The sequence below is a fragment of the Scyliorhinus canicula genome, chromosome 24, assembly GCF_902713615.1.
Source record: "Scyliorhinus canicula chromosome 24, sScyCan1.1, whole genome shotgun sequence".
Classification (NCBI taxonomy): domain Eukaryota; kingdom Metazoa; phylum Chordata; class Chondrichthyes; order Carcharhiniformes; family Scyliorhinidae; genus Scyliorhinus; species Scyliorhinus canicula.
Window position 1 is genome coordinate 18826917 of NC_052169.1, and position 25587 is coordinate 18852503.

General features: G+C 49.2%; 1 protein-coding gene across 2 annotated transcripts in view; it reads left to right on the forward strand.

The window, feature by feature from the left end:
- The window catches only part of LOC119956802 (fibrillin-1-like), a 622562-nt gene that overhangs the window by 280085 nt on the left and 316890 nt on the right, over window positions 1–25587 (forward strand). For both annotated transcript variants that reach the window (XM_038784238.1, XM_038784237.1), the window contains exons 14-16: window positions 225–347; window positions 15499–15621; window positions 17771–17923. In XM_038784238.1, the coding sequence (XP_038640166.1) occupies window positions 225–347; window positions 15499–15621; window positions 17771–17923 (399 nt within the window). The remainder of the gene's footprint in view (window positions 1–224; window positions 348–15498; window positions 15622–17770; window positions 17924–25587) is intronic.

Consider the following 25587-nt stretch of genomic DNA (forward strand, 5'->3'; position numbering starts at 1 on the left):
CTTTATTTGACTTATATTAATATTTTTTGCGATTTTAAAGTTTGGCTTCAGAGCTATCTTGTAAATTAACGTATTTTGTTTAATTATGCATTTCAAACTTTGTCATAAATTATGATTATAGTGCAACACTATTCAATGTTTAAATAAAATCTAAATGCTCACAAGATGTTAATATTAATAAATCATGCAATTTATAACTGTAACCTTTATTGCTGCAATTTCAGATCAGGATGAATGCTCCCAGAGAAACATGTGTATGAATGGAATGTGCATCAATGAAGATGGCAGCTTCAAGTGCATCTGTAAACCTGGCTTTGAGTTAGCATCTAATGGACGTGCATGCATTGGTAAGTTTTTAATACAAACTATCTGAATTCTAAGAAGTAATTGTACATAGAATGACTACAGCAGAGAAGGAGACCATTTGGGCCAAACTATCTACCGGTTCTGTGCAAGAACAACTCAGCTAGCCATTACGGCATTGAAAGAGGCTATACAGCCCAGTGAATTCCTACAGGCTTTCTGCTGAAGTATGCAATCAGTACCCTTTCCCTTCTCTATCCCTAAAGCCCTTCAAGTTTTCTTCAAATGGCCATCCAATTTCCTTTTGAAACAAATCTTCATTTCTGCTTCCACCACTCTTGTAGGCAGCACATTCCAGGTCATTACCACTTGCTGTGTAAAAAAGTTCTTCCTTATATTCCTTGCGTCTCTTGCCCAAAATCTTAAATCTATATCCTTTAGTCCTTGTACATCAGTGGGAAACCATACTGTTGTATGCCTGTATCAAGCCTCCCTTTGATTGATTTTGGTCCAAGGTTCTTGAACCTAACCTTGTAACTAAGATCCCTCATCCCGCAAACCTGAAAATCTCCTCTGTGCCTCAAAGACCCTCATATCCTTCCTAAAGTGTGGTGGCCAGAACTGGACATAACAAGAGCTGTATAAAGGTTCAACATAACTTCCCTGCTTTTGTACTCAGTTCCTCTAATTTTGATATTCAAGATCACCTATGCTTCACTAACTGCTCTTCTAATATGCCCTGCCACCTTTAAAGATCTATGCACACAAACCCCAGGTTCCTCTGAATCTGTGGAGTTGCGCCATTAAGTATATATTGCTTCTCCCTACCCTTCTGCCAAGATGCATCATTTCACTCTTCTCTGCATTAAATCTTATCTGCCACATGTCTGTCATCTCTGTTAGCCTACCTGTGTCCTGTTGCAGTCAATTGACACCATCCTCATTGTCTGCTCTTAAAATCCTTCAAAGACCAGTAACATTTTAAGAACAATCCAATCCTCAGTAATATTATCAACAGAACGACACCACAAATGTGGCTTAATTTTGTTAACCGGCCTTTTTAAAAAAAAATAATTTTTATTGAAATGTTTACAAAATACAAAATATAAACATCTTAGCTCTATTAACATACACCTGCGGTAACACCCCATGAACAATACCCCCCCAGCTTCAAGAGCAACTTCAAACAGAACAAAAAACAAAAAAAAAGAACAACAACAAAGAAAAAGAACAAAGAGAAAAACAAAAAAAGAGAGAGATAGCACCCTCCACAAACCCATGTGCACAGTTCTCCCTCCCCCCTATCCTTACCCCCCCCCCCCCCCCCCCCCGGGTTGCTGCTGCTGTCGGCCTCTTTCCCTACCGTTCCGCCAGGAAGTCCAGAAAAGGCTGCCACCGCCTGAAAAACCCTTGTACTGATCCCCTCAGGCCAAATTTCACCCGCTCCAATTTAATGAACCCCGCCATATCCGAGATCCCGGCCTCCACGCTTGGGGGCCTCGCATCCTTCCACTGGAGCAAGATCCTCCGCCGGGCTACTAGGGACGCAAAGGCCAGGACCCCGGCCTCTATCGCCTCCTGCACTCCCGGCTCCACTGCAACCCCAAAAATTGCGAGTCCCCAGCCTGGCTCGGCCCTGGATCCCACCAGCCTCGACACCGTCTTTGCCACCCCCTTCCAAAACTCCCCCAACGCTGGGCACGCCCAAAACATATGGGCGTGGTTCGCTGGGCTCCCCGAGCACCTAGCACACCTGTCCTCGCCCCCGAAAAACCTCATCCTCGTCCCAGTCATGTGGGCCCTATGCAGCACCTTGAACTGTATGAGGCCAAGCCTCGCACAGGAAGAGGAGGAATTCACTCTCTCCAGGGCATCCGCCCACGTCCCCTCCTCAATCTCCTCCCCCAGCTCCTCTTCCCACTTCCCCTTCAGTTCCTCCACCGAGACCTCGTCTACCTCCTGCATTACCCGGTATATGTCCGAGATCCTCCCTCCTCCGACCCACACCCCCGAGAGCACCCTATCCCGCACCCCTCGCGGGGGCAGCAAGGGGAACCCCTCCACCTGCTGCCTGGCAAACGCCCTCACCTGGATGTACCTAAACATGTTCCCCGGGGGGAGCCCAAACTTCCCCTCTGACTCCCCCAAGCTCGCGAACCTCCCCTCCACAAACAGGTCCCTCAACCTCCTAACCCCTGCCCTGTGCCAGCCCAGAAATCCGCCATCAATCCTCCCTGGGACAAACCGATGGTTCCCCCGTATCGGGGCCTCCATTGAGCCCCCCATTTCTCCCCTGTGCCGTCTCCATTGCCCCCAAATTTTGAGGGTAGCCGCCACCACCGGGCTCGTGGTGTACCTTGTTGGAGGGAGCGGCAACGGCGCCGTTACTAGCGCTTCCAGGCTCGTGCCCACTCCATCCTCTTCCACGCTGCCCCCTCCTCGTCCATTGCCCACTTACGCACCATCGCTGCGTTGGCCGCCCAGTAGTACCCACAGAGGTTGGGCAACGCCAGCCCCCCCCTATCCCTACCTCGCTCCAGGAACACTCTTCGAACCCTCGGAGTCCCATGCGCCCACACAAAACCCGTGATACTGCTGTTGACCTTCCTGAAAAAGGCCTTCGGGATAAGGATGGGGAGGCACTGGAACAAGAACAAAAACCTCGGGAGCACCGTCATCTTGACGGACTGCACCCTCCCCGCCAGTGACAGCGGTAACATATCCCATCTCTTAAACTCCTCCTCCATCTGCTCCACCAAACTTGTGAGGTTGAGCTTGTGCAGGGCCCCCCAGCTCCCCGCCACCTGGATCCCTAGGTACCTAAAACTCTTCCCTGCCTGCTTCAATGGGAGCCTACCAATCCCCTCCTCTTGATCCCCCGGATGCACCACAAACACCTCACTCTTGCCCAGGTTCAGCTTACACCCCGAGAAACCCCCGAATTCCCCAAGAATCCTACTCACCTCCGGCATCCCCCCCACCGGGTCCGCCACATATAGCAACAGGTCGTCCGCGTACAGCGACACTCGATGCTCCTCCCCACCCCGCACCAGGCCCCTCCAGTTCCCTGACTCCTTCAGTGCCATGGCCAGGGGCTCAATCGCCAACGCGAAGAGCAAGGGGGACAGGGGGCACCCCTGTCTCGTCCCCCGATGCAGCCGAAAGTACTCCAACCTCCTCCTATTCGTGGCTACACTTGCCATCGGGGCCTCGTAGAGCAGTCTCACCCACCGGATAAACCCCTCCCCAAACCCAAACCTCTCCAACACCTCCCACAAGTACTCCCACTCAACCCTATCGAAGGCCTTCTCCGCGTCCAACGCCACCACTATCTCCGCCTCCCCTTCCACCGCCGGCATCATAATGACATTGAGGAGTCTTCGCACATTTGTGTTCAGCTGCCTTCCCTTCACAAACCCCGTCTGGTCCTTATGTATGACCCCCGGCACACAATCCTTTATTCTAGTGGCCAGGATCTTTGCCAGCAGCTTAGCATCGGCGTTCAACAGCGAAATCGGCCTATATGATCCACACTGCAGAGGGTCCTTGTCCCGCTTCAGGATCAAGGAAATCAGCGCCTGTGACATAGTTGGGGGCAGAGCCCCCCCCCCCCCCCCCCCCCCCCCCCCCTCCCCTCTCTCCCCTCCCTTGCCTCGTTGAAGGTCCGGACCAACAGGGGACCCAACAGATCCAAATACTTTTTATAGAATTCGGCCGGAAACCCGTCCGGCCCCGGTGCCTTCCCCGACTGCATGCTCCCTATCCCTTTGACCACCTCCTCCAACTCGATCGGCGCCCCTAGTCCCTCCACCCACTCCTCTTCCACACTCGGGAATCGCAACTTGTCCAGGAAGCACCCCATTCCACCCTCCTCCACCCGGGGTTCAGACCGGTACAGTTCCCCATAGAAGTCTCTGAAGACCCCATTGACCTCTACCCCCCTCCGCACCACCTTCCCAGCTCTATCCGTCACTCCCCCAATCTCCCTAGCCCCGTCTCGTTTCCGGAGCTGGTGCGCCAGCATCCTGCTCGCCTTCTCCCCGTGTTCGTACACCGCCCCCTGTGCTTTCCTCCACTGGGCTTCCGCCTTTCTGGTCGTCAGTAGGTCAAATCTGGCCTGAAGGCCACGCCTCTCCCCCAGCAATCCCTCCTCCGGGGCCTCCGCATATCTCCTATCCACCTGCACCATCTCCCCTATCAGTCTTTCCCTTTCCCTCTGCTCCCCCTCTCCCTATGGGTTCAATTCCCCCCTCATCACCGCCTTCAATGCCTCCCAGACCGTCCCCACCCGAACCTCCCTGTTATCATTGGCCTCGAGGTATCTCTCAATACACCCCTGGACCCTCCTGGCCACCTCCTCATCTGCCAGCAGCCCCACCTCCATGCGCCAGAGCGGACGTTGGTCCCTCTCTTCCCCCAGCCCGAGATCCATCCAGTGCGGGGCATGATCCGAAATGGCAATGGCGGAGTATTCCACTTCCTCCACCCTCGACACCAGCCCCCTGCTCAGGACAAAAAAAAATCAATCCTTGAGTAGGCCTTATGTACATGGGAGAAAAACGAGTATTCCCTGGCCCTTGGCCTCGCAAACCTCCAAGGGTCCACCCCACCCATCTGGTCCATAAATCCCCTCAACACCTTAGCCGCCGCCGACTTCCTGCCCGTCCGGGACTTGGATCGATCCAATGGGGGATCCAGTACTGTGTTAAAGTCTCCCCCCATGATCAGGCCCCCCGCCTCCAGGTCCAGAATGCGGCCCAGCATACGCTGCATGAACCCCGCATCGTCCCAATTTGGGGCATAAACATTCACCAACACTACCCGCTCCCCCTGCAGCTTGCCACTCACCATCACGTACCTCCCGCCACTGTCAGCCACCACCTTCAACGCCTCAAACAGCACCTTCTTCCTCCTCTCATCCAGCCCTGAGTGGAATACTTGGCCCACCCACCCGTTTCTCAGCCGGACATGGTCCACCACTCTCAGGTTTGTCTCCTGGAGCATGGCCACATCCGCCTTCAGTCCCTTCAGGTGCGCAACTACTCGGGCCCTTTTGACCGGCCCATTCAGCCCCCTCACATTCCAGGTTATCAGCCGGATCCAAGGGCTCCCTGCCTCCTTCCCCTGCCGATTAGCCATACCCCATCCCTTGCCCACCCCCTGCCAGCGTCCCACGCTCTGCCAGTTCCCCACGTCGGCAACTCCCCCCCCCCCCCCCCCCCCCCTCCAGCACCCCCTGCGTCCTCCAGCTCCTTCCTGACCGTTTCAGCAGCAACCCAGTATCCCCCCACCCCTCCTCCCCCCCAGGCTAGGACCCCTCCTAACCGCGCCCCCCCCTCTACAACACTCCCGTGAGCCAGCTATCTTCTGCTGACCCCGGCGGCTCCCGCCCTACTTTCGGCTCCTCCCAACGTGGGACTGCCCCTCCTCCATTGTGCCCATCAACCAGTCCACCCTCCCCCGCTCCTGCGCGGGAAAAGAAAAAAACCCGCCCCCTCCCTCTCCCAGCGCAGGAACCCCGCAGAAAGCCCGCGCTTTCGCCCTGCCGGGCCCCGCCTCCTCCAGGGCCACTCCCATTGTCAGTCCCCCCCACCAGCTCCCCGAACACCCCGTTTACCCCTCAGTCCTAACCCGTCAACCCAACTCCTGCTTGAAAACCCATTAAAAAAAAAACCCGTTCAACATCACCCCACCCACCCTAAGGCCACCCCACATCTTACCCTAAACTCCGCAAATACAGTATACAGTATAAATAAATACAGTATTCTACAGCATCCCCCCTCCGGGGGACCCTCGGTTTGAGTCCAGTTTCTCTGCTTGCACGAAGGCCCACGCCTCCTCCGGGGACTCAAAGTAGTGGTGTCGATCCTTATAGGTGACCCACAGATGCGCCGGCTGCAGCATTCCAAACTTCACCATCCGTCTGTGGAGCACCGCCTTCGTCCGGTTAAACCCGGCCCTCCGCCTCGCCACTTCCGCACTCCAGTCCTGGAAGATCCGCACCTCCGTGTTCTCCCATTTGCTGCTCCGCTCCTTCTTGGCCCACCGGAGCACACACTCACGATCCACGAACCGGTGGAACCTCACCAACACCGCCCGTGGCGGCTCGTTCGGCTTGGGCCTCCTAGCCAGAATTCTGTGGGCCCCCTCCAACTCCAGAGGCCCCTGGAAGGACCCAGCCCCCATCAGCGAGTTCAGCATCACCACCACATAGGCCGCTAGGTCCGACCCCTCCAGCCCCTCCGTGAGGCCCAGGATCCGTAAATTCTTCCTCCTCGACCGGTTGTCCAACTCCTCGAACCGCTCCTGCCATCTTTTATGAAGCGCCTCATGCACCTCCACCTTCCCCACCACGGCCGCGACCTCGTCCTCCCTCTCGGCGGCCTGTTGCTGCAGCTCCCAGATCGCAGCCTCCTGGGCTGTCTGGGTCTCTAACCCTGTTGGTTACCTTGAAATGAAATGAAATGAAATGAAAATCACTTATTGTCACGAATAGGCTTCAATGAAGTTACTGTGAAAAGCCCCTAGTCGGCACATTCCGGCGCCTGTTCGGGGAGGCTGGTACTCCAGCAGCTCCACTTTCAAATCCTGGAAGCAGCGCAGCAGAGTCGTCTGCTGCTCCTGGACCCACTTCTTCAGCTCCTCGAAACTTTCGCCGGCCGCCATTTTGTCCTTCGGGTTCCGATTTTTTTCTAAGTGTTTTTTCTCCCGGTTCTCTCCCTGCCCCGCTCCTGGTCTGCACCATGGGGCGACTCCTGGCCTCTTCCCCCGTCGGGATTTGCCTCCTCAGGTCCGTTGGGGGCCTTTAAAAAAGCCCCGAAGTCCGTTGGTATCGGGAGCCGCCGAACATGCGGCTCAGCTGTTCATTGCCGCTACCGGAAGTCCGTTAACCGGCCTTTTTTTTAATGATACTTTGTCCAAAGCTTTCTTAAAATCCATATGGACAACATCCATTGCTATCCCGTCATCAACCTTCTCTATTACTTCATCAAATAGATTATTCAAATTCAACCCTCCTTTTACAGATCTAGAGTGCCTGGCACTGGGAGGGGAAGGGGAAAATCTTCAGGGGAAGCAAAGTGCAAAAAGGAAGAAAACTGGGGCTACAGGGGCTTTAGAGCCAAAGGAGAAAACCAGCGAAGTGGTGAACTGGCTTTTAGAGAGCACAGAGTTTCATTCTATGCAGATAACCTGCCCCTCTACGTGTCGAATCCCCTGGCCAGCATGGGAAAGCTAATGCAACTCCTTTGAGAGTTTGCTGCCTTCTCAGGTTGTAAACTCAACCTGGGGCCCCCGTCTGCAATAACCATAAATTCACACTGGCTAGGATAGATTACACATTTAGGGCATAGAAGGAGGACAGAGGGGCCTTGAGGTGAAGGACCTGGCTTGGATGGTAGCTACCCTGGGGAAACTATCAGAGAAACTCCAACTGCCGAAAGGGAACGTGCAGCTGTGCGATTTCCTCTGTAAGGAGACAAAGACATTACCCAGCTACCCGGACACACTTTTGGACACAATGGTAGGGCCGGACTGGCTAGCGGGTGACAAATGTGGTGAAAATACAGACAACTCATAGAACTGTGGTGAAAAAACAGACGACTCAATGAAAAGGTCAGGACCCCTGAGGCACTCTCAATTACGACACGAAAGTTAGGTCAGTAATCAAAGGCTTTAATAAGCAGTGGACAATGGCAGCCTCCATGAGAAGTGTGCTCGCAAAATGGAGTCTCATCTTAAGTACTGTTTCCCAGGGGGCGTAGCCAGAGGCGGAGTCCCCCAGGGTTCCAAGCCTCTTAAAGGGGCAAGGTATTCCGATCATCACATTCACCCTCTGTTTAAAAAAAAACATAGTCCGTCGGGGATGAAGTGTTTTTAAATTATAAGTTCAGTCTTTGTGGTGGTCTGATAGTCCGTGCTGACTTTCGCCGCTCCGGTGGTGGTGCCGTGGATGCGGTCGGTTCCGATGGTGGTCTATCCGGGAGCACGGTTGACTGAAGCTTCGTCCGCCTTGGAGAGGGGGGGTATCAGGAGTGATTAAGGTGGTCGGTGTCGGCTGGGGGGCAGGGGGCGCTGTCGAAGTCGGCGTTCAGTGTAGGGCCGGGAGCGTCGGTAGAAGGGGGGGGGTCGGTGGGAGGATCAGTGGAGTCGGTGGGAGAGCCAGCGGGTGCCAGGTCTCGCAGGGATACAGTATCCTGCCTGCCATCGGGGTGCTCGACGTAGGCATAACGCGTGCAGCAGGTGGACCCTCTCGACTATGGGATCCGTTTTATGGTTCCTCACATGCCTCCGGAGTAGGACTGGACCCGGAGTCGTCAGCCAGGGTGGAAGCGAGACTCCAGAGGTGGACTTCCTGGGGAAGACAAACAAACGATTGTGAGGGGTCTCGTTCGTGGCCGTACAGAGGAGCGACCTAATGGAGTGCAGGGCATCGGGTAGGACCTCCTGCCAGCGGGCGATAGGGAGACTCCTTGACCGTAGGGCTAGGAGGACAGCCTTCCAAACTGTCGCGTTCTCCCTCTCCACTTGCCCGTTTCCCCGCGGGTTATAGCTCGTTGTCCTGCTCGAGGCGATGCCCTTGCTGAGCAGGTACCGACGCAGCTCATCGCTCATGAACGATGTACCCCGGTCGCTGTGGATATAAGCGGGGAAACCAAACAGAGCGAAGATGCTGCGCAGTGCCTTGATCACGGAGGCCGAGGTAGTATCGGGGCAGGGGACAGCAAAAGGGAAGCGGGAGAATTCATCAATGACGGTGAGGAAATAGATGTTGCGGTTGTTGGACGGGAGAGGCCCTTTGAAGTCCACGCTTAGTCGCTCAAAGGGCCCAGAGGCTTTTATCAGGCGGGCCTTGTCTGGTCGATAGAACTGCGGTTTGCATTCTGCACAGATCTGGCATGCCTTAGTCATGGTCTTGACCTCCCCTATGGAGTAGGGCAGGTTGCGGGACTTGATGAAGTGGGCAACCGGGTGACCCCCGGGTGGCAGAGGTCATCGTGGATGGCTCTCAGGCGGTCCAATTGCGCGTTGGCGCACGTGCCGCGGGACAGGGCATCTGGGGACTCGTTGAGCTTCCCCGGGCGATATTTAATATCGTACGTATAGGTGGAGAGCTCTATTCTCCACCTCAGAATCTTGTCGTTCTTTATTTTGCCCCGTTGTGCGTTATCGAACATAAAGGCGACCGACCGTTGATCGGTGATGAGGGTGAACCTCCTACCAGCTAGGTAGTGCCTCCAGTGTCGCACGGCCTCCACTATGGCTTGTGCCTCCTTCTCGACTGCAGAGTGTCGAATTTCCGAGGCGTTGAGGGTTCGGGAGAAGAACGCTACTGGTCTGCCCGCTTGGTTGAGGGTAGCAGCCAGGGCGACGTCTGATGCATCGCTTTCTATTTGAAAGGGGATGGCTTCATCCACCGCGTGCATGGCGGCCTTGATGATGCCGGCCTTGATATGGTTGAAAGCCGACTGGGCCTCATCCGTCAGAGGAAAAACTGTGGTCTTAATGAGTGGCCGGGCTTTGTCCCCATATCTGGGGACCCACTGGGCGTAATAGGAGAAAAGCCCCAAGCACCGTTTGAGTGCCTTGAGGCTACGGGGGAGGGGGAGTTCCTTAAGGGGACGCATGCGGTCGGGGTCCGGGCCTAGGACCCCGTTCTCCACGACGTAGCCGAGGATGGCGAGCCGGGTTGTGTGGAACACGCATTTCTCTTTGTTGTAGGTGAGGTTGAGGGCCCGGGCAGTCTGGAGGAACTTCCTCAGGTTTGCGTCGTGGTCCTGCTGGTCATGGCCGCAGATGGTGACGTTGTCCAAGTACGGGAAGGTCGCCCGTAAGCCGTACTGGTCCACCATTTGATCCATCGCCCTCTGGAAAACGGAGACTCCGTTTGTAACACCAAAGGGTACCCTGAGGAAGTGAAACAGCCGACCGGCTGCTTCAAAAGCCGTGTAGGGGCGGTCCTCTGAGCGAATAGGGAGTTGGTGGTAGGCCGATTTGAGGTCAACCGTGGAGAATACCCGATACTGGGCAATTTGGGTCACCATTTCAGCTATTCGGGGAAGTGGGTACGCATCGAGTTGTGTGAAGCGGTTTATTGTCTGGCTATAATCCACAACCATGCGTTGCTTTTCCCCGGAGCGGACTACTAATACCTGGGCCCTCCAAGGGCTGTTGCTGGCCTCTATGACCCCCTCTTTTAGTAGCCGCTGAACCTCCGACTTGATGAAAGTCAAGTCTTGGGTACTGTACCGGCGACTCTTGGTGGCGATGGGCTTACAGTCGGGAGTGAGGTTCGCGAAGAGGCGGGGTGGCGCAACTTTGAGTGTCGCCAGGCTGCAGACTGTGAGTGGGGGCAGGGGTCCGCCGAACTTCAGTGTCAGGCTCCGGTGGCTGCACTGAAAGTCGAGGCCAAGCAGCAGGGGGGCGCAGAGTTGAGGAAAAATGTACAGTTTAAAATGGGAGTATTTCGCGCCTTGAATTGTGAGGTCAGCGACACAATACCCCGTGATTTGAACCAAATGGGACCCTGAGGCGAGGGCGATAGTTTGGGAGGCGGGATGGGTGCGCAGGGAGCAGCGCCTTACCGTGTCTGGGTGGATAAAGCTCTCCGTGCTCCCGGAGTCGAACAGGCAGGGAGTGTCCTGGCCGTTGATTCGCACCCGCATCATCGAGTTTCGCAGGTGTTTCGGCCGTGATTGATCAAGCGTGATCGCTCCTAGGTGCGGGCCGTCAGAGTCGGACTCACAAAATGGCCGCCCGGAGTCACAAGATGGCCGCCGCCGCCGGTCGCACGTGTCGGGTTTTGAAGATAGCCGCCGCCAGGATGGCCGCTCCCATGACTCGCACGAGGTCAATGACGCGTCAGAAGTGGGCGTGTCTGCCCGCAGTGCAGCCACGTTGCGGGGCCTGTGAGGCCGGGAGCTTGATTTCTGGGCCCGGTGAGACTTTTGTTTGTGGCCTTTGGGCCCAGCCAGGCAGACTTTCGCGAAGTGCCCTTTCTTCCCGCAGTCGTTGCAGGTCGCAGATCGGGCCGGACAACGCTGACGTGGGTGCTGGCCTTGCCCACAGAAATAGCATGGGGAGCCCCCGGAGTGAGTGGATCGACGCGTGGCACAGGCCTGTAGCGTGGCCGAGTCTGGAGGGGATCGAGAGGGATTCGTAAGGTCCGCGGAGTACGTACGGAGGTTACGGTGGGCCGTTTCGAGAGAAAAGCCGAGCGTTACCGTGCCTTGGAGATCCTTCGCCCCGTCTTCTAGGAGCCGCTGCCAGATGTATGATGACCTGATGCCAGACACAAGGGCGTCGCGAATGTGTAAGTCCCTGTGTTCTTCAGCCGTCACTGCTTTGTGGTCGCAGTTCCTCGCGAGCGCGGTGAGTCTTTCCACGAACTCATCCAGCATTTCTCCGGAGCGCTGGCTGCAGGTCGAGAGCAAATGCCTGGCATGTACCTCATTGGTAGTCTTTATGAAGCGTTTCTTCAATATTTCGATCGCCGCCTCATAGGTCGTAGCGGTTTCAATCATGGCAGAGATTCGGTGGCTCACCCGGCCATGTAGGAAGCGCAGCTTGCGAACGCTGTCGACATCAGACGGTGAGGATTCCAAATAATCCTCAAATAACCGGAGCCAATGTTTAAAGATTTCCGAGGCTTCAGGCGTCCTGCCTTCCGGGTTGAGTCTCTCTGGTTTCAGACCGCTGTCCATCTTGATGTGCACTGCTTATTAAATTGAGGCACTCTCAATTACGACACGAAAGTTAGGTCAGTAATCAAAGGCTTTAATAAGCAGTGGACAATGGCAGCCTCCATGAGAAGTGTGCTCGCAAAATGGAGTCTCATCTTAAGTACTGTTTCCCAGGGGGCGTAGCCAGAGGCGGAGTCCCCCAGGGTTCCAAGCCTCTTAAAGGGGCAAGGTATTCCGATCATCACAACCCCACTAGTGAAACATGATGGAAATTGAGGGAGGTGCTGGGCATGGAGATAGGGGGAGGACTCTGAATTGAGACGCTGCAGAGGATCAACTCCACCTCATGTGCAGTAATAAGCCTGGTGCAGTTCAAGGTGATGCACAGAGCGGACCTAACCAAGAAAGGGTGAACGGATTTTTCCCGGACATAAATAAAGTGTGAGCACCGGTGCCGCGTGAAACACCTGCGGAACAGCGGAAAACGGTTAGAGAATCGCCAGGTCCCATGCTGCACATGCACAGGGCTGACGAGCTGCAGCCGCACACACCTGCATCCCCCACACATGCACCGGTCACGCTGGAGAAGATGGCGTTGGCCGTGCTGGACGAGTAGCCACCCACCCTGACCCTATAGTCCACCTCCTGGCCACCCCCATCACCCCAGCCCTGGCAGAAGCCCCCCGGCCAGCAGCACAGATCTCGGCCGAGTGTGGCGGCGCTGGACATTGTCTGCACGCCAGGCTGCCGACCGCTGGGATCACACGTTGCCTGCGCCGCCGGGAACTCGGCCCATCGGAGGTGGAGCATCGCGGGTGGGCCGGCTGATGATGAACCAGTGGCGTTGCGACAGCACGCGGTGCACGTCCCAATGGCACCGATTTGGAGGGGGCTGGAGCATCGCGACCCGGCATCAAACCACTGCGTGCCCCGCTTCCAGAGTTTCTGATTTTGGCGCAGTGCTACAGAGAATCCCACCCCTGGTTTTGAATTGGCACAAAATGGGCACTCCACGCTACTGAGGTTCCTTGCCCTACATCTAATCGTTAAACTAACCAAAGCTAACAAAAATTAAATAAAGATTTAAACAGGACCTATGTAAAATTAATCTAATCTCCTCACTAATGAGCATCTTACACTGATACCATTTTTAGGTGTTTTTGATTACTCTCGTCTCTGGCCACAAACTATTTCAAGGATTATTCCTTACTTATTCGTGTCTTATTGTTTTTTCTCCGGCTCACTTTATCACCTCTCGCTGACTCCCAGCTACTGCCTTTATCTGTTGCTCTCTAATTCTGTTTTCCCCTGGACTTGCTGTCTCTAACACCTATTGACTCCTCCTGCTATACCCCATTTATTTTCCTGTACTGTTTTCCCTTTGGTTCATGTTTTCTCTCTCTCATTTCCAGAAAGATACTCATTGCCAGTTACTATTGTAACTTGCTTTTTTGCCTTTGCACTAGCATGCCTCCAAGCAGTCAGCAAGTTGCTGGAGAACTGTTAACCTATGCCCAAGCTGTTTATTTAAATTGGGGACTACTCCCAAGTTATAAAATGCACATAAAAATGTTGAACACAGGATGAGTGGAGATTTGAGCTCTCACTAGGCAGACAGAAGACTCCGGAATACCTCACAGTTAGCACTGCTATATATGTATGCGTATTCTCCAGAAAGCTTTCCTTACACGTGTAGGAAAAAAAGTCTCATGAGTAGTTCACCAGTTGGAGATGTGGAGCCTCAGCATCTTTTTGCCTCTCTGTGACAGAAAATAGTGGGCAGAAAACCCTGAATACATGAGCATGTATTTTCATACCTGCTCCCAGGTTAGACTTTCAGCAGCCATCACATGTTCTTGGTGTTTCCTCACTGGCTTGGCTATACTATAAGCTTTCAGTATGGTTAAAGTACTTATGTTGGACCACTTCTTAAGTGCTGCTGCATACAGATTTGCAACTTTTAACAATGCTGTATCAGCTTCACTCTCAAGTTAACATTCAGTCACCATCAACTGGTGCATTCTCTACCGATCAGAGTCCATTTGCCAACAAATCAGCGCTCTCTTTTCTCACTTGGTATAGATTATTGTTTCCTTTTCTTGCGAATTGTACTGATCAGTGCAAGAGGAAAAGCTTTCACAAAAATGTGTCTTTTTTTTCAGCAGTACTCAAGTTCTGTACAACCAAACAACTATTTGTATACCTGAAACCTATATACAGTATAATTTAATAATTTAAGGCTGATTAGTTAAACAAATATGCCAACAAGGTGAAATTTTAACACGATGGTGGGAAAACAAGTCTCTGAATTTTAGAATCTGCTGTTAAGTTTGAACTGAAGGTTCTCCATAAAGGTATGCAATCTGTCTATAGTCCCAAAAATGAAACAGCACCTAGCTTATTAGCAGACAGCAATCAGTTCCTAATGAACACATATAAGATTCTGTCTTGTAGGGCAAAGCATTTTAACAATCGGCTGAACCAACAATCTACCATTTGTGGTGCCCTCGCCTCAACACTCCACCTTGCAATAAATCTGAAAAAGTCACGATCTTGCACTAATATTCATTCCTCTGGCCACAAACCACATTGTCACAACAAAATACCCTTCAATTCTGTACAGAAATGATGATATCGTGGGACTATCCTCTCCAAAAATGCCACATTGGATGATGAAATTGCATGTTTCCTGATAAAACAAGCTCAGCATTTGGCAGGCTTTCGATAGTGCATGGAGTAATTCTACCAGGCAGTGGTCCTGAAATGAAAACAGAAAATGCTGGATAAGCTCAAAAGTCTGGCAGCATCTGTGGAGAGAAACAAAGTTAACTTTTCGGATCTAAATGAAAACAGAATTGTAAAAGGATCATTTAGATACGAGACATTAAATTCTGTTTTTCTCCACAGATGCTGCATTTTATCCAGCATTTTCGGTTTTTATTCCAGATTTCCAGCATCAGCGGTGTTTTGCTTATTTGAATGGTGCTCACATCACTTCTTTATAGTTATAAGGCATGGGAAACCTAGTGTCACATAAAGCAACTGGATGCATCCCACCATTGCTGCATAAGAGCTATCTGCAACGTCAAGTGGCAGGACAAGGTCCCAAACACCAAAGTTATTCCTAGATGCTATATAGCTCATTAGTGCTCAACTTTGCTGTTTTGTTCATGTGAGCACATACCAAAGTCGGTACTCTCCAGCTAGCTGAGCAGGGGAGCTCACACCATAGGATCTCACAAATTTAGGGACAAAGGCATTCTGAAAGCCAATCCCAGAGTCTGTAAGTTGAACCCCCCTTTTTCCATCTTGAGACAATAGTTTGTATTGTAATGGTCAACTCTATTAAAGATTGCCTGGTGTGGTTCAGGAGGCCCAATCTAGCATGGCAGTCTCTTATTCATTTACTGCAGAGGAAGATAGCAACCCAGATGCACCCAAGCTTATTTACAGGAATGCATGTATCCATGACTTGTATTTTGCCATAATGAGTGTATCTTCTGCTTTTCAACAGACATTGATGAGTGTCATACACCAGGAATTTGTATGAATGGACGGTGTGTCAACACGGATGGCTCCTACAGATGTGAATGTCCTCCTGGTCTGGCTATTGGACTTGATGGGCGTGTCTGCGTTGGTAAGAGAATTTGTTGAAATATATGCAATGAGCAAACTTTTTAAAAAGACCATAAACTACCCTAAAAATTCATTTAATGTGTCTTGTATTCAAATTTGCTTTGTATTAACATGGTTAATTCTGAAATGTGATGTTTTCCTGGTCATGTTTATTTTAAATTTTAACTTGTGGCTACATTTTTCTTTTCAAGGGGTTAGCCATTTGTCACATTCTGTAGAATCAAAAATAGTTTTCCTCTTAAAGTAATTTCATTTGCTGCATGCCACATTAAATCTAAGGTAATATTATCTACAGTTTATGTTATACACTATAAGTATCAACAGCTTTGGTTATTAGATACAGTTCACATTTTTACTTTCATAAAATATAGTTCACATTATTTATCCCCTGATAGAACTTATTTTCCCATTTTTATTGATATGATTTGCTGTTTTTAGGTACAGGTTAGGTTGTGTATGCATGTATAAAGTTGTGTGTTCAAAATTTTACTTATTGGATTTATTTTGTCTATTCAGTTAACTGTATCTTTATACGATCACCTCTCCAACCCTTCCTTTCCAAGTCCATGTTTCTCCAATCTGACTTCATAACTTTGACGAATAAAATGCTGCAGATCTGCAGGAAATCTTACCGAATACAGAACAGGCTGAAAATAGTCAGCATGTCTGGAAACATAGAACATAGAACAGTACAGCACAGAACAGGCCCTTCGGCCCTCGATGTTGTGCCGAGCAATGATCACCCTACTTAAACCCACGTAACCCGTATACCCGTACCCCAACAATCCCCCCATTAACCTTACACTACGGGCAATTTAGCATGGCCAATCCACCTAACCCGCACATCTTTGGACTGTGGGAGGAAACCGGAGCACCCGGAGGAAACCCACGCACACACGGGGAGGACGTGCAGACTCCACACAGACAGTGACCCAGCCGGGAATCGAACCTGGGACCCTGGAGCTGTGAAGCATTGATGCTAACCACCATGCTACCGTGAGGCCCCCTAAACATCTATGGAGAGAGAAGTTATAACCTCACATTTATCCATATTATAATCATCTGTCATAGACATAGAACATACAGTGCAGAAGGAGGCCCATCGAGTCTGCACCGACCCACTTAAGCCCTCACTTCCACCCTATCCCCGTAACCCAATAACCCCTCCTAACCTTTTTGGACACTAAGGGCAATTTAGGATGGCCAATCCACCTAACCTTTGGACTGTGGGAGGAAACCAGAGCACCCGGAGGAAACCCACGCACACACGGGGAGAACGTGCAGACTCTGCACAGACAGTGACCCAGCAGGGAATCGAAACTGGGACCCTGGCGCTGTGAAGCTACAATGCTATTCACTGTGCTACCGTGCTGCCCGTTTGTCATGCATGTGTCCACTCACTCAGCCTGTCAAAATCATGGTGAAGCATCTCTCCATCTCCTCACAGCTCACCATCCCACCCAACTTTATATCATCTACAAATTTGGAAATAATACATTTAGTTCCCTCGTTCAAATCGTTAATCTATAATGTGAACAATTGGGGTCCTACCACAGATCCCTGCAGTACTTCACTGGTCACTGCCTGCTGATCAGAAAAAGACCCATTTATTCTAACTTTTTGCTTCCCATCTGCTAACCAGCTTTCTAACTATCTCAAGGCAGTACCCGTAATCCCACGCGCTTTAACTTTACTTATTAATCTGCTATGTGAGACCTTGTCAAAAGCCTTCCAAAAGTCTAAATTAACTACATCCACTGGTTCTCCCTGGTCAACTCTACTAGTTGCATCTTCAAAGAATTGTAGTAGGTTTGTCAAGCATGATTTTCCTTTTGTAAATCCATACTGATTTTGTCTGATTACACCACTGCTTTCCAAATTCTGTGCTGTGAAGTCCTTGATAATGGACTCTAGCAACGTCCCTACTACTGATGTTAGGCTCATTGGTCTATAGTTTTCTCTCAACCAATGTGGGGAAGCCAAAATTTCTCTCTAAGCTTTTAAAACCATAACCTTTCCTGTCTCCACTTAATCATCCTGAGTATGTTTTTTTTTGCCTTATTTACTCCATTTCCCTTTCAAATCTTGATTTATTTTATGGCCTTTCCTCACCAATAGTACATTTTTGTAATCGTTATTTTGACCTACAGATACTCATATGAGAAGCACCTGCTATGGTGGATACAAGAGAGGCCAGTGTGATCGACCATTATCAGGAGCTTTCACCAAATCTCACTGCTGCTGTGCCAATACTGATCATGCATTTGGAGAGCCTTGTCAACCTTGTCCGGCATTGAATTCTGGTGAGTACCTTGCTGGGTGAAACTGTTGAAAAGAATTGAAGGTAGTTTATTATATTGCTCGGTAATTAGTAAGGTAAAATATAAAAATCTGAATATGATTTTAAAATTTCAGGGAAGAAAAAAGTAACTGTAACATAACTGATTTACAAAGAAAATTGTTATTATGAATGGTTTATTTCTCAAACCCATATACATTTTAAAACAATGAAAAGCAAATTTCTGCTCAGTCTGTTCTTTCAGATTTTATCAGTTGGGTGTTAATAAGTATAAACTAAAGTAAATAGAAAAACTTAATTTAGACAATTGATAGCACAATGATCTGCCCTTTTTGCAAGATTTATTGAGCTGCTCAAATGTGATCAACCATAGTATAAAAGTTTAGTGCAGAAATGTTGTAAAACAATGTGCAGTTATTGTGTACTCACTATTGCCAGTTGTCGGCTGTCAGGTCCATTTTCCAAGAGAAGGAAGTTGGCCAAATCCAATGTCTCCATTGAATTCCTGGTTGTGGTGGAGCTGCTTCTATTATTTAATTCTTAGCTGCAGATAATCTACACTCTCTTCATCCAGGTTAAAGAGTACATACTCAGGAAATCCAAAAGGCACACATTGTAAAGAAACTTCCACTTTCGCATTACAACTTCAGGAGAAAGGGATGTACTGACATCCTCGAACACATCTCCTGGTTTATATTCCCACCAGTAACCTTCAAATATTGGGTAAAAGCAGGGGAGTCAAACCTGGAAAGCTCCACAAAGTTAATAGCTCTATTATGGTGGGGGTTTTCATATAATAGGAGTTTTACTTTGTTACTTAATATATTACAATACTTAATATATACAATAAAATGGAAGATCAATTAAAGAGTTGTATTGAATGTGAAAAAAATGACAATGATTATATTTATCTGACACGGTTTATGTGTCAGAAATCATTAGCTATCCTAAAGAAAAGCTGTTTAGATATTTGACAGTAGTGTTGGGTTGATGTCACTTTTTCCACCTTTCTTTCATGGTGCATGCTAGATTCATTGTTTTAAATCAATTATAATTCAAATAGGTTTAGCCAAACAACATACATTGTGATGCAAATTTGGTCACTAGTATACTGGAGTAGTGCACAGAGAAGCTGTGTATCCAGGATGGAAATCTCTCAGACCATGCCACAGACTTTATCATTTCCTCTGTCTTTGCTGCCAGCTTCACTATGACTGGTGTCAGCTCATTCTACAGCAAGAAAGGGAGCATTGCAAGGAAGTTTGTAATCTTGGAAATTTTAGTGGAAATAACTGGGGCTGGTTTAGCTCACTCAGCTAAATCGCTGGCTTTTAAAGCAGGCCAGCAGCACGGTTCATATCCCGTACCATATCCTCCACCCTATCCCCGTAACTCAGTAACCCCACCTATCCTTATGAGCCTCGTCACCAAAATTAAATCGGATTTTCAACATTGGGACAGTTTGCCTCTTTCCTGAGCTGCCAGAATTCAATCCATAAAAATAAACATTTTGCCCAGATTCTTGTTCCTTTTCCAATGTCTTACTATTTTTCTACCAAAATAATTTTTTGTTATTGTTAGCAAGTTGATATCAACATTTATCTGGGTAGGCAGAACTCATGGAGTTCAAAGAGCAATATTTCAAAGAGGGATCAGATTGATGGCCTGGCCCTTCCTAATCTACAGTACTATTATTGGGCGGCCAATAGTCAAAGATTTTAACATGTTACCATGAACTGGTGTCTTGTGGAAGCACACTTCTCTTCCTGCCATAATTTGTGCACTGCTGCCCTTTTCCTCCTCTAAATACAGGTCAAACCCCATTGTGATTCCTGTTTTAAAAATGTGGAAACAATTTTGTCAGAATTTTTAACTTTCCACTCCTTCGCAATTCGATCCTATTTGTAATAACCACTTATTCTTGACTCCATGCTTGACTAGGCATTTGCCTTGTAAGGGAAGAAGGGGCTCAAACATTTTACTGACCTGTTTGTGGATGGAAACTTTACCAGATTTTGCGAGCTTGCAAATTTAATTTACCTGAATCTAGTCTTTACCGCTATTTTCAAGCCAAGTTTGGTTCGCTCGCATTGTCCATCCTTTCCTCAACTACCTCCAAATCCAAATGATTTTTTCATCTCCTCAAACCAGCAGTGGTTCTATTTCAAGGTTGTACGATCTCATGATATCCTCTGGACCCTTCCCTTTCCATAAAGTAAGAAATGATTGGCTGAGGCTCGACCTTATGGGTGACTGGTGGTAGACCCTTTTATGGTCAACTCTATGCAGATGACCTGCTCCTCTACATTTCGGACCCACGGAGCAGCATGGACGGGATCATTGCGCTCCTGAAAGAGTTTGGAGCCTTCTCGGGCTACAAACTCAAAATGAGCAAAAGCGAGATCTTCCCAGTACACCTGCGAGGAGGGAGGGGGGGGGGGGGGGATCCGCAAATGGAACCTCACCAGTCTAGCAGAGGAAGTAAAAAAGGACCTGCAAAGATGGAACACACTCCCAATCTCCCTTGCGGGGAGTGTCCAGACGATCAAAATTAACGTACTGCCCAGGTTCCTCTTCCTGTTTAGAGCCATCCCGATCTACATCCCCAAGGTCTTTTTCAAAGCGCTGGACAAACTAATCATGGCGTTCGTATGAGGGGGCAAAAATGCTAGGATCCCAAAGAAGGTCTTACAAAAAACAAAATCCGGGGGGGGGCTAGCCCTCCCAAACCTACAATTCTACCACTGGGCGGCAACAGCCGAGCGAGTAAGGGGATGGATCCAGGAGCCAGAGGCCGAGTGGGTGCGTGCTGAGGAGGCCTCCTGCGTGGGGACCTCCCTCCGGGCCCTCGCCACGGCAGCACTCCCTTCCCCACCCAAAAAACACTCCAGCAGCCCGGTGGTGATAGCCACCCTCCAATCCTGGAACCAACTGCGGCAGCAATTTGGCCTGACCAAAATGTCGAACAAAGCTCCCATCTGCAACAACCGTAGGTTCACACCAGCACTGACTGACGCCACCTTCAAAAGGTGGAGGCAGGACGGAGGGTCACTGACAGTCAGGGACCTATACACGGACGGCAGGATTGCAACACTGGACGGACTGACAGAGACATTTCGGCTAGCCAGGGGGAACGAGCTAAGGTATCTGCAGCTCAAAACCTTCTTATGAAAGGAGACAAGGACATACCCACAACCGCCACGACAGACACTACTGGAAGAACTACTGGACGCAAGTATCCAAGATAAAGGGAACTGTAGCGACATGTATGACCGACTGGTAGAAAGGGCCGACACCGTACTGGACGCAACAAGAAAGAAATGGGAGGAGGACCTGGGCATTGAGATTGGCTGGGAACTCTGGAGCGAGGCACTGCATAGGGTCAACTCCACCGCCACGTGCGCAAGGCTCAGTCTGACGCAACTAAAAGTGGTACATAGAGCCCACCTAACAAGAACCCGTATGAGTAGGTTCTTCCCGGAGGTGGAGGACAGATGTGAACGGTGCCAAAGAGGCCCGGCCAACCACGCCCACATGTTCTGGTCTTGCCCCAGACTTGGGGAGTACTGGACAGCCTTCTTCGAGGCCATGTCCAAAGTGGTGGGGGTGAGGGTGGAGCCATGCCCGATAATGGCGGTCTTCGGGGTCTCTGACCAGCCCGATCTATTCCTGGGGAGGAGGGCGGACGCCCTTGCCTTTGCCTCCCTGATCGCCCGCCGTAGAATCCTGTTTGGCTGGCGGTCAGCAGCACCACCCAGAGCTGCAGACTGGCTGTCCGACCTCTCGGAATCTCTCCAAATGGAGAAAATCAAATTCGCCATCCGAGGGTCAGACGACGGCTTCCACAGAACGTGGGAGCCATTCATGCAATTGATCCGGGACCTGTTTGTGGCCAACGAACAAGAGGAAGAATAGCCGGGTAGCCAAGAATCAGGGGAAAATGGTCGGGAATCGGGGGAAGGTAGCCGGGGCATGGAGGGGAGAGATGGACTGGGAGGGGGGTGGGGTGGCTACTCATACGGCGAACCATGTGTGGGGGGGGGGGGGGAGACAGCTAAACCTGGGGAGAAGGAGGCAAACTGTGGAGGGGGGGGACGGGAGAGGAGGGCCGGCAGGGTGGGGGGGGGGGCAGGGAAGCGGGAGCCGGAGGGAGGGCACGGGATGCCAAAACGTGCATGACACCTCCAGGAGCAGGGAACGGATCAAATTCATGAAGATGTGAGAAATCAAAGAGTAGAGACAAAGCAGGAGAGAAAAATATTAGTATGGGAAATGATAAACAGGCTGAATTGTCCGTGAGTTCTGATGGGCTTCCTAGGGTCTTAAAAGAAGCAGCTAGTGAAATAGTTGGTGCTTTGGTTTTAAATTTACAAAATTAGCTAGATTGTGGGAAGTTTCCATTAGATTTGAAAATAGTGAATATAATTCCTTTATTCAAAAAGGGAGGGAGATGGAAAGCAGGAAACTACCGACGGCATTTTCCGGCCATTCTCGGTGGTGAGAGCCTCCGGTCCCGACAACGATGAACCCCTGCTGTCGGTTGTCTGGCAGCAGGGGGGTAGATTGAACGGGTTGCCTCCGCCGCTGCAAAATACACCACAGGGGCCTGCGAAAAATACCGCCCTACAAGTCAGTTAGCTTAACATCTTAAAATTCAGGGTAATCAGGCAAGACAACATGGTTTGTGAGATGGAAATTCTGTTTAACCAATTTATTGGAGCTCCAAAGAGTAACATGCGCTGTGGAAAAAGGAGAACTGGTGGATGTACTATATTTAAATTTTCAAAAGGCATTTTGATAAGGTGCCATAAAGATTGTTGTGAAAAATAAAAACTCATGGTGTACGAGGTCACATATTGGCATGGAATGACGATTGGATTGCTAACAGGAAACAGGGTAGGCATAAATAGGTCCTATTTCTATTTGGTAGATGTAATGAGAGGTGTGCCACCGGCATCAGTGCTGGGGCCTCAACTTTTTATAATTTATATAAATGGCTTGAATGAAGGAACAGAAGGTATAGTTGCTAAATCCGCTGACGACACAAAGACAGGTAAGATGTTAAGAGGACACAAGGTGACTACAAAGGGATATAGATAGGTTAAGTGAGTGAGCAACAACTTGGTAAATGGAGTATAATGTGAGAAGGTGTGACATTGTCCACTTTGGCAGGAAAAATAAGAAAAAGCATATTATCTAAATGGTTAGAGATTGCAGAGCTCTATGATGCAAGGGATCTAGGGGTCCGAGTGCATCAATCACAAAAGCCTAGTGTGCAAGTACAGTAAGAAATGAAGAAAGCTAATCTAATATTGTCATTGGATGCAAGGAGAATTGAATACAAAAATACAGAGTTGTGCCTCAGTGATACAGGGCCGTGGTGAGACCACATCTGGAGTGCAGTGCTCGTCTCCTTATTAAAGATGGTAGCCATGATGTGGAGATGCTGGCGTTGGACTGGGGTGAGCACAGTAAGAAGTCTTACAACAGCAGGTTAAAGTCCCACATGTTTGTTTCTGTAGTATCTTAAGGATTTGATCCAGTTTTGTTTAATTTACGGTTGCCGGTTGTTGGTGAGACATTGCTGAAACTCAGTAGAAAAGCAAGTTTAAAACTTGTCAGGTGCAAATAAGAATTGTTTTATTCAAAGTTCATTGGTTACAACTTGGAAATGATTTAAAAGGTAGTTTGTAGACAATTTGATTTTCTTCAAAAATTCACAGGAATTATCTTCTGAGACAATAGCCTGAACACAACTTTAAAAGTCAAAGGCTGAAAATGAAATAGGAATACAGAACTCTTTTCTAATTCTCTTCCTTTACTTTCTCTCTCTCTTTTGTCTCTTTCCTGTCTCTTTCTTTCTCCACCTGTCTTTTCTCCGCCCCGTTTCTCTCCTCACTGCCCCCGTTTCTCTCCTCTCCGCTCCCGTTTCTCTCCTCTCCTCACTAAAAATGGTGGTCAAATCATCCATGGATATACTCTTTGATATCTGTCTTAAGCGATCCGATCACACCCCAATATAATCCTAATTGGTTTAAACTATATTCAAAACACATTTGATTTGATAACAAGCCGTCCATCATGACAATGTAACGCCACTTCTAATTGTTGCTTATTGGTATGTTTCTCATGGGATATTGTGCTTTATCAAAACCAGCAAAAACTGGTCTAATGCTGACCTACCTATTGCCACCATGGAGACCTCATGTTATCTCATCATGCTAGGCTAGGCATAATTCAGAACATACAACTCAAACTGTCTTTTATAAGATTGTTTCACTGAGAATGTTGGAATCAAATATATACATATATATTATATTTGAGTCGATGTTTTAACTGTCCATTTATTAAAAACAAGGCAATATAGTTCAAGATATTTTTTTAGCTTGTATAATTTATGGGATATGATTCAACCTAATCTCGAGCGGCGTGAGAACCGTACAATCCTTCATCCTTATCCCTCGTTGCTATGGATTCCGCCCTTGCCCTTGGAAAAATGTGATGTTTTTATCAGTGGTTCTGTTTTTCCCAAACACATGTCTGAGTTTGGAAGTTGTATATTTCTTTCATTTTAAAACTGGGATTTAATATTTCTGTCTTAAACAGTCTTCTTACCTATATTAAGTGTGTTTAAAATACCTGACTTCTACAGTTTCAAACACTAACTTTCGGAGCACTGCTCCTTCCTCCTTCACCTGAGGAAGGAGCAGTGCTCCGAAAACTAGTGTTTGAAACAAACATGTTGGACTTTAACCTGGTGTTGTAAGACTTCTTACTGTGCTCCTTATTAAAGGAAGGATGTAAATGCGTTAGAAGCGGTTTAGTAAAATAATACCTGGATTGGGCGTATCGTTTTGTGACAAAAGGTTAGACAGGCTAACTTGCAACCACTGGAGTTTGGAAGAGTAAAAGGCAACTTGATTGAAACATATTGGATTCTGAGGGGACTTGACAGGGTGGGTGTGAGGAGGATGTTTCCTCTTGTGGGAGAATCTAGTATTAGGGGCTACTGTTTAAAAATAAGGGGTCACCTATTTAGGACAGATGAAGAAAATTTTTATCTCGGAGGACTGTAAGTCTTTGGAACTCTTACTCAAAAGGCAGCGGAGACAGAGTCTTTGAATGTTTAAAAGAAGAGGTAGATAGGTTCTTGATATTAAGGGGGTAAAAGGCTAATGGGGACAGGCGAGAATGTGGAGTTGAGATAATTCGATCAGCCATAATGTTATTGAACAGTGGAGCAGGCTTTTTTTTTAATAAACATTTTATTGAGGTATTTTTGATATCGTAACAACAACAAAATAAACAATGTACATGAAACTATAAACATAGTGCAAAAAGCCATCTCCCTCCCATACATGTCCCACCTTTATTAACCCCCTACTCTAAGCTGAACTAACCCCCCCTCCCTCTTTCTGCTTGATGCGACCATCAATTCACGCGAAACAGAGAGTAGATGTAAACTGTGGCTTTAATCGACTATCATAGAATTTACAGTGCAGAAGGAGGCCATTCGGCCCATCGATCTGCACTGGCTCTTGGAAAGAGCACCCTACCCAAGCCCACACCTCCACCCTAGCCCACACCTCCACCCTATCCCCATTACCCAACAGTGGGTACAAGTAGACTACAACAGTGCCTGCCTGCAACTGCTCTGCTACTGAGAGC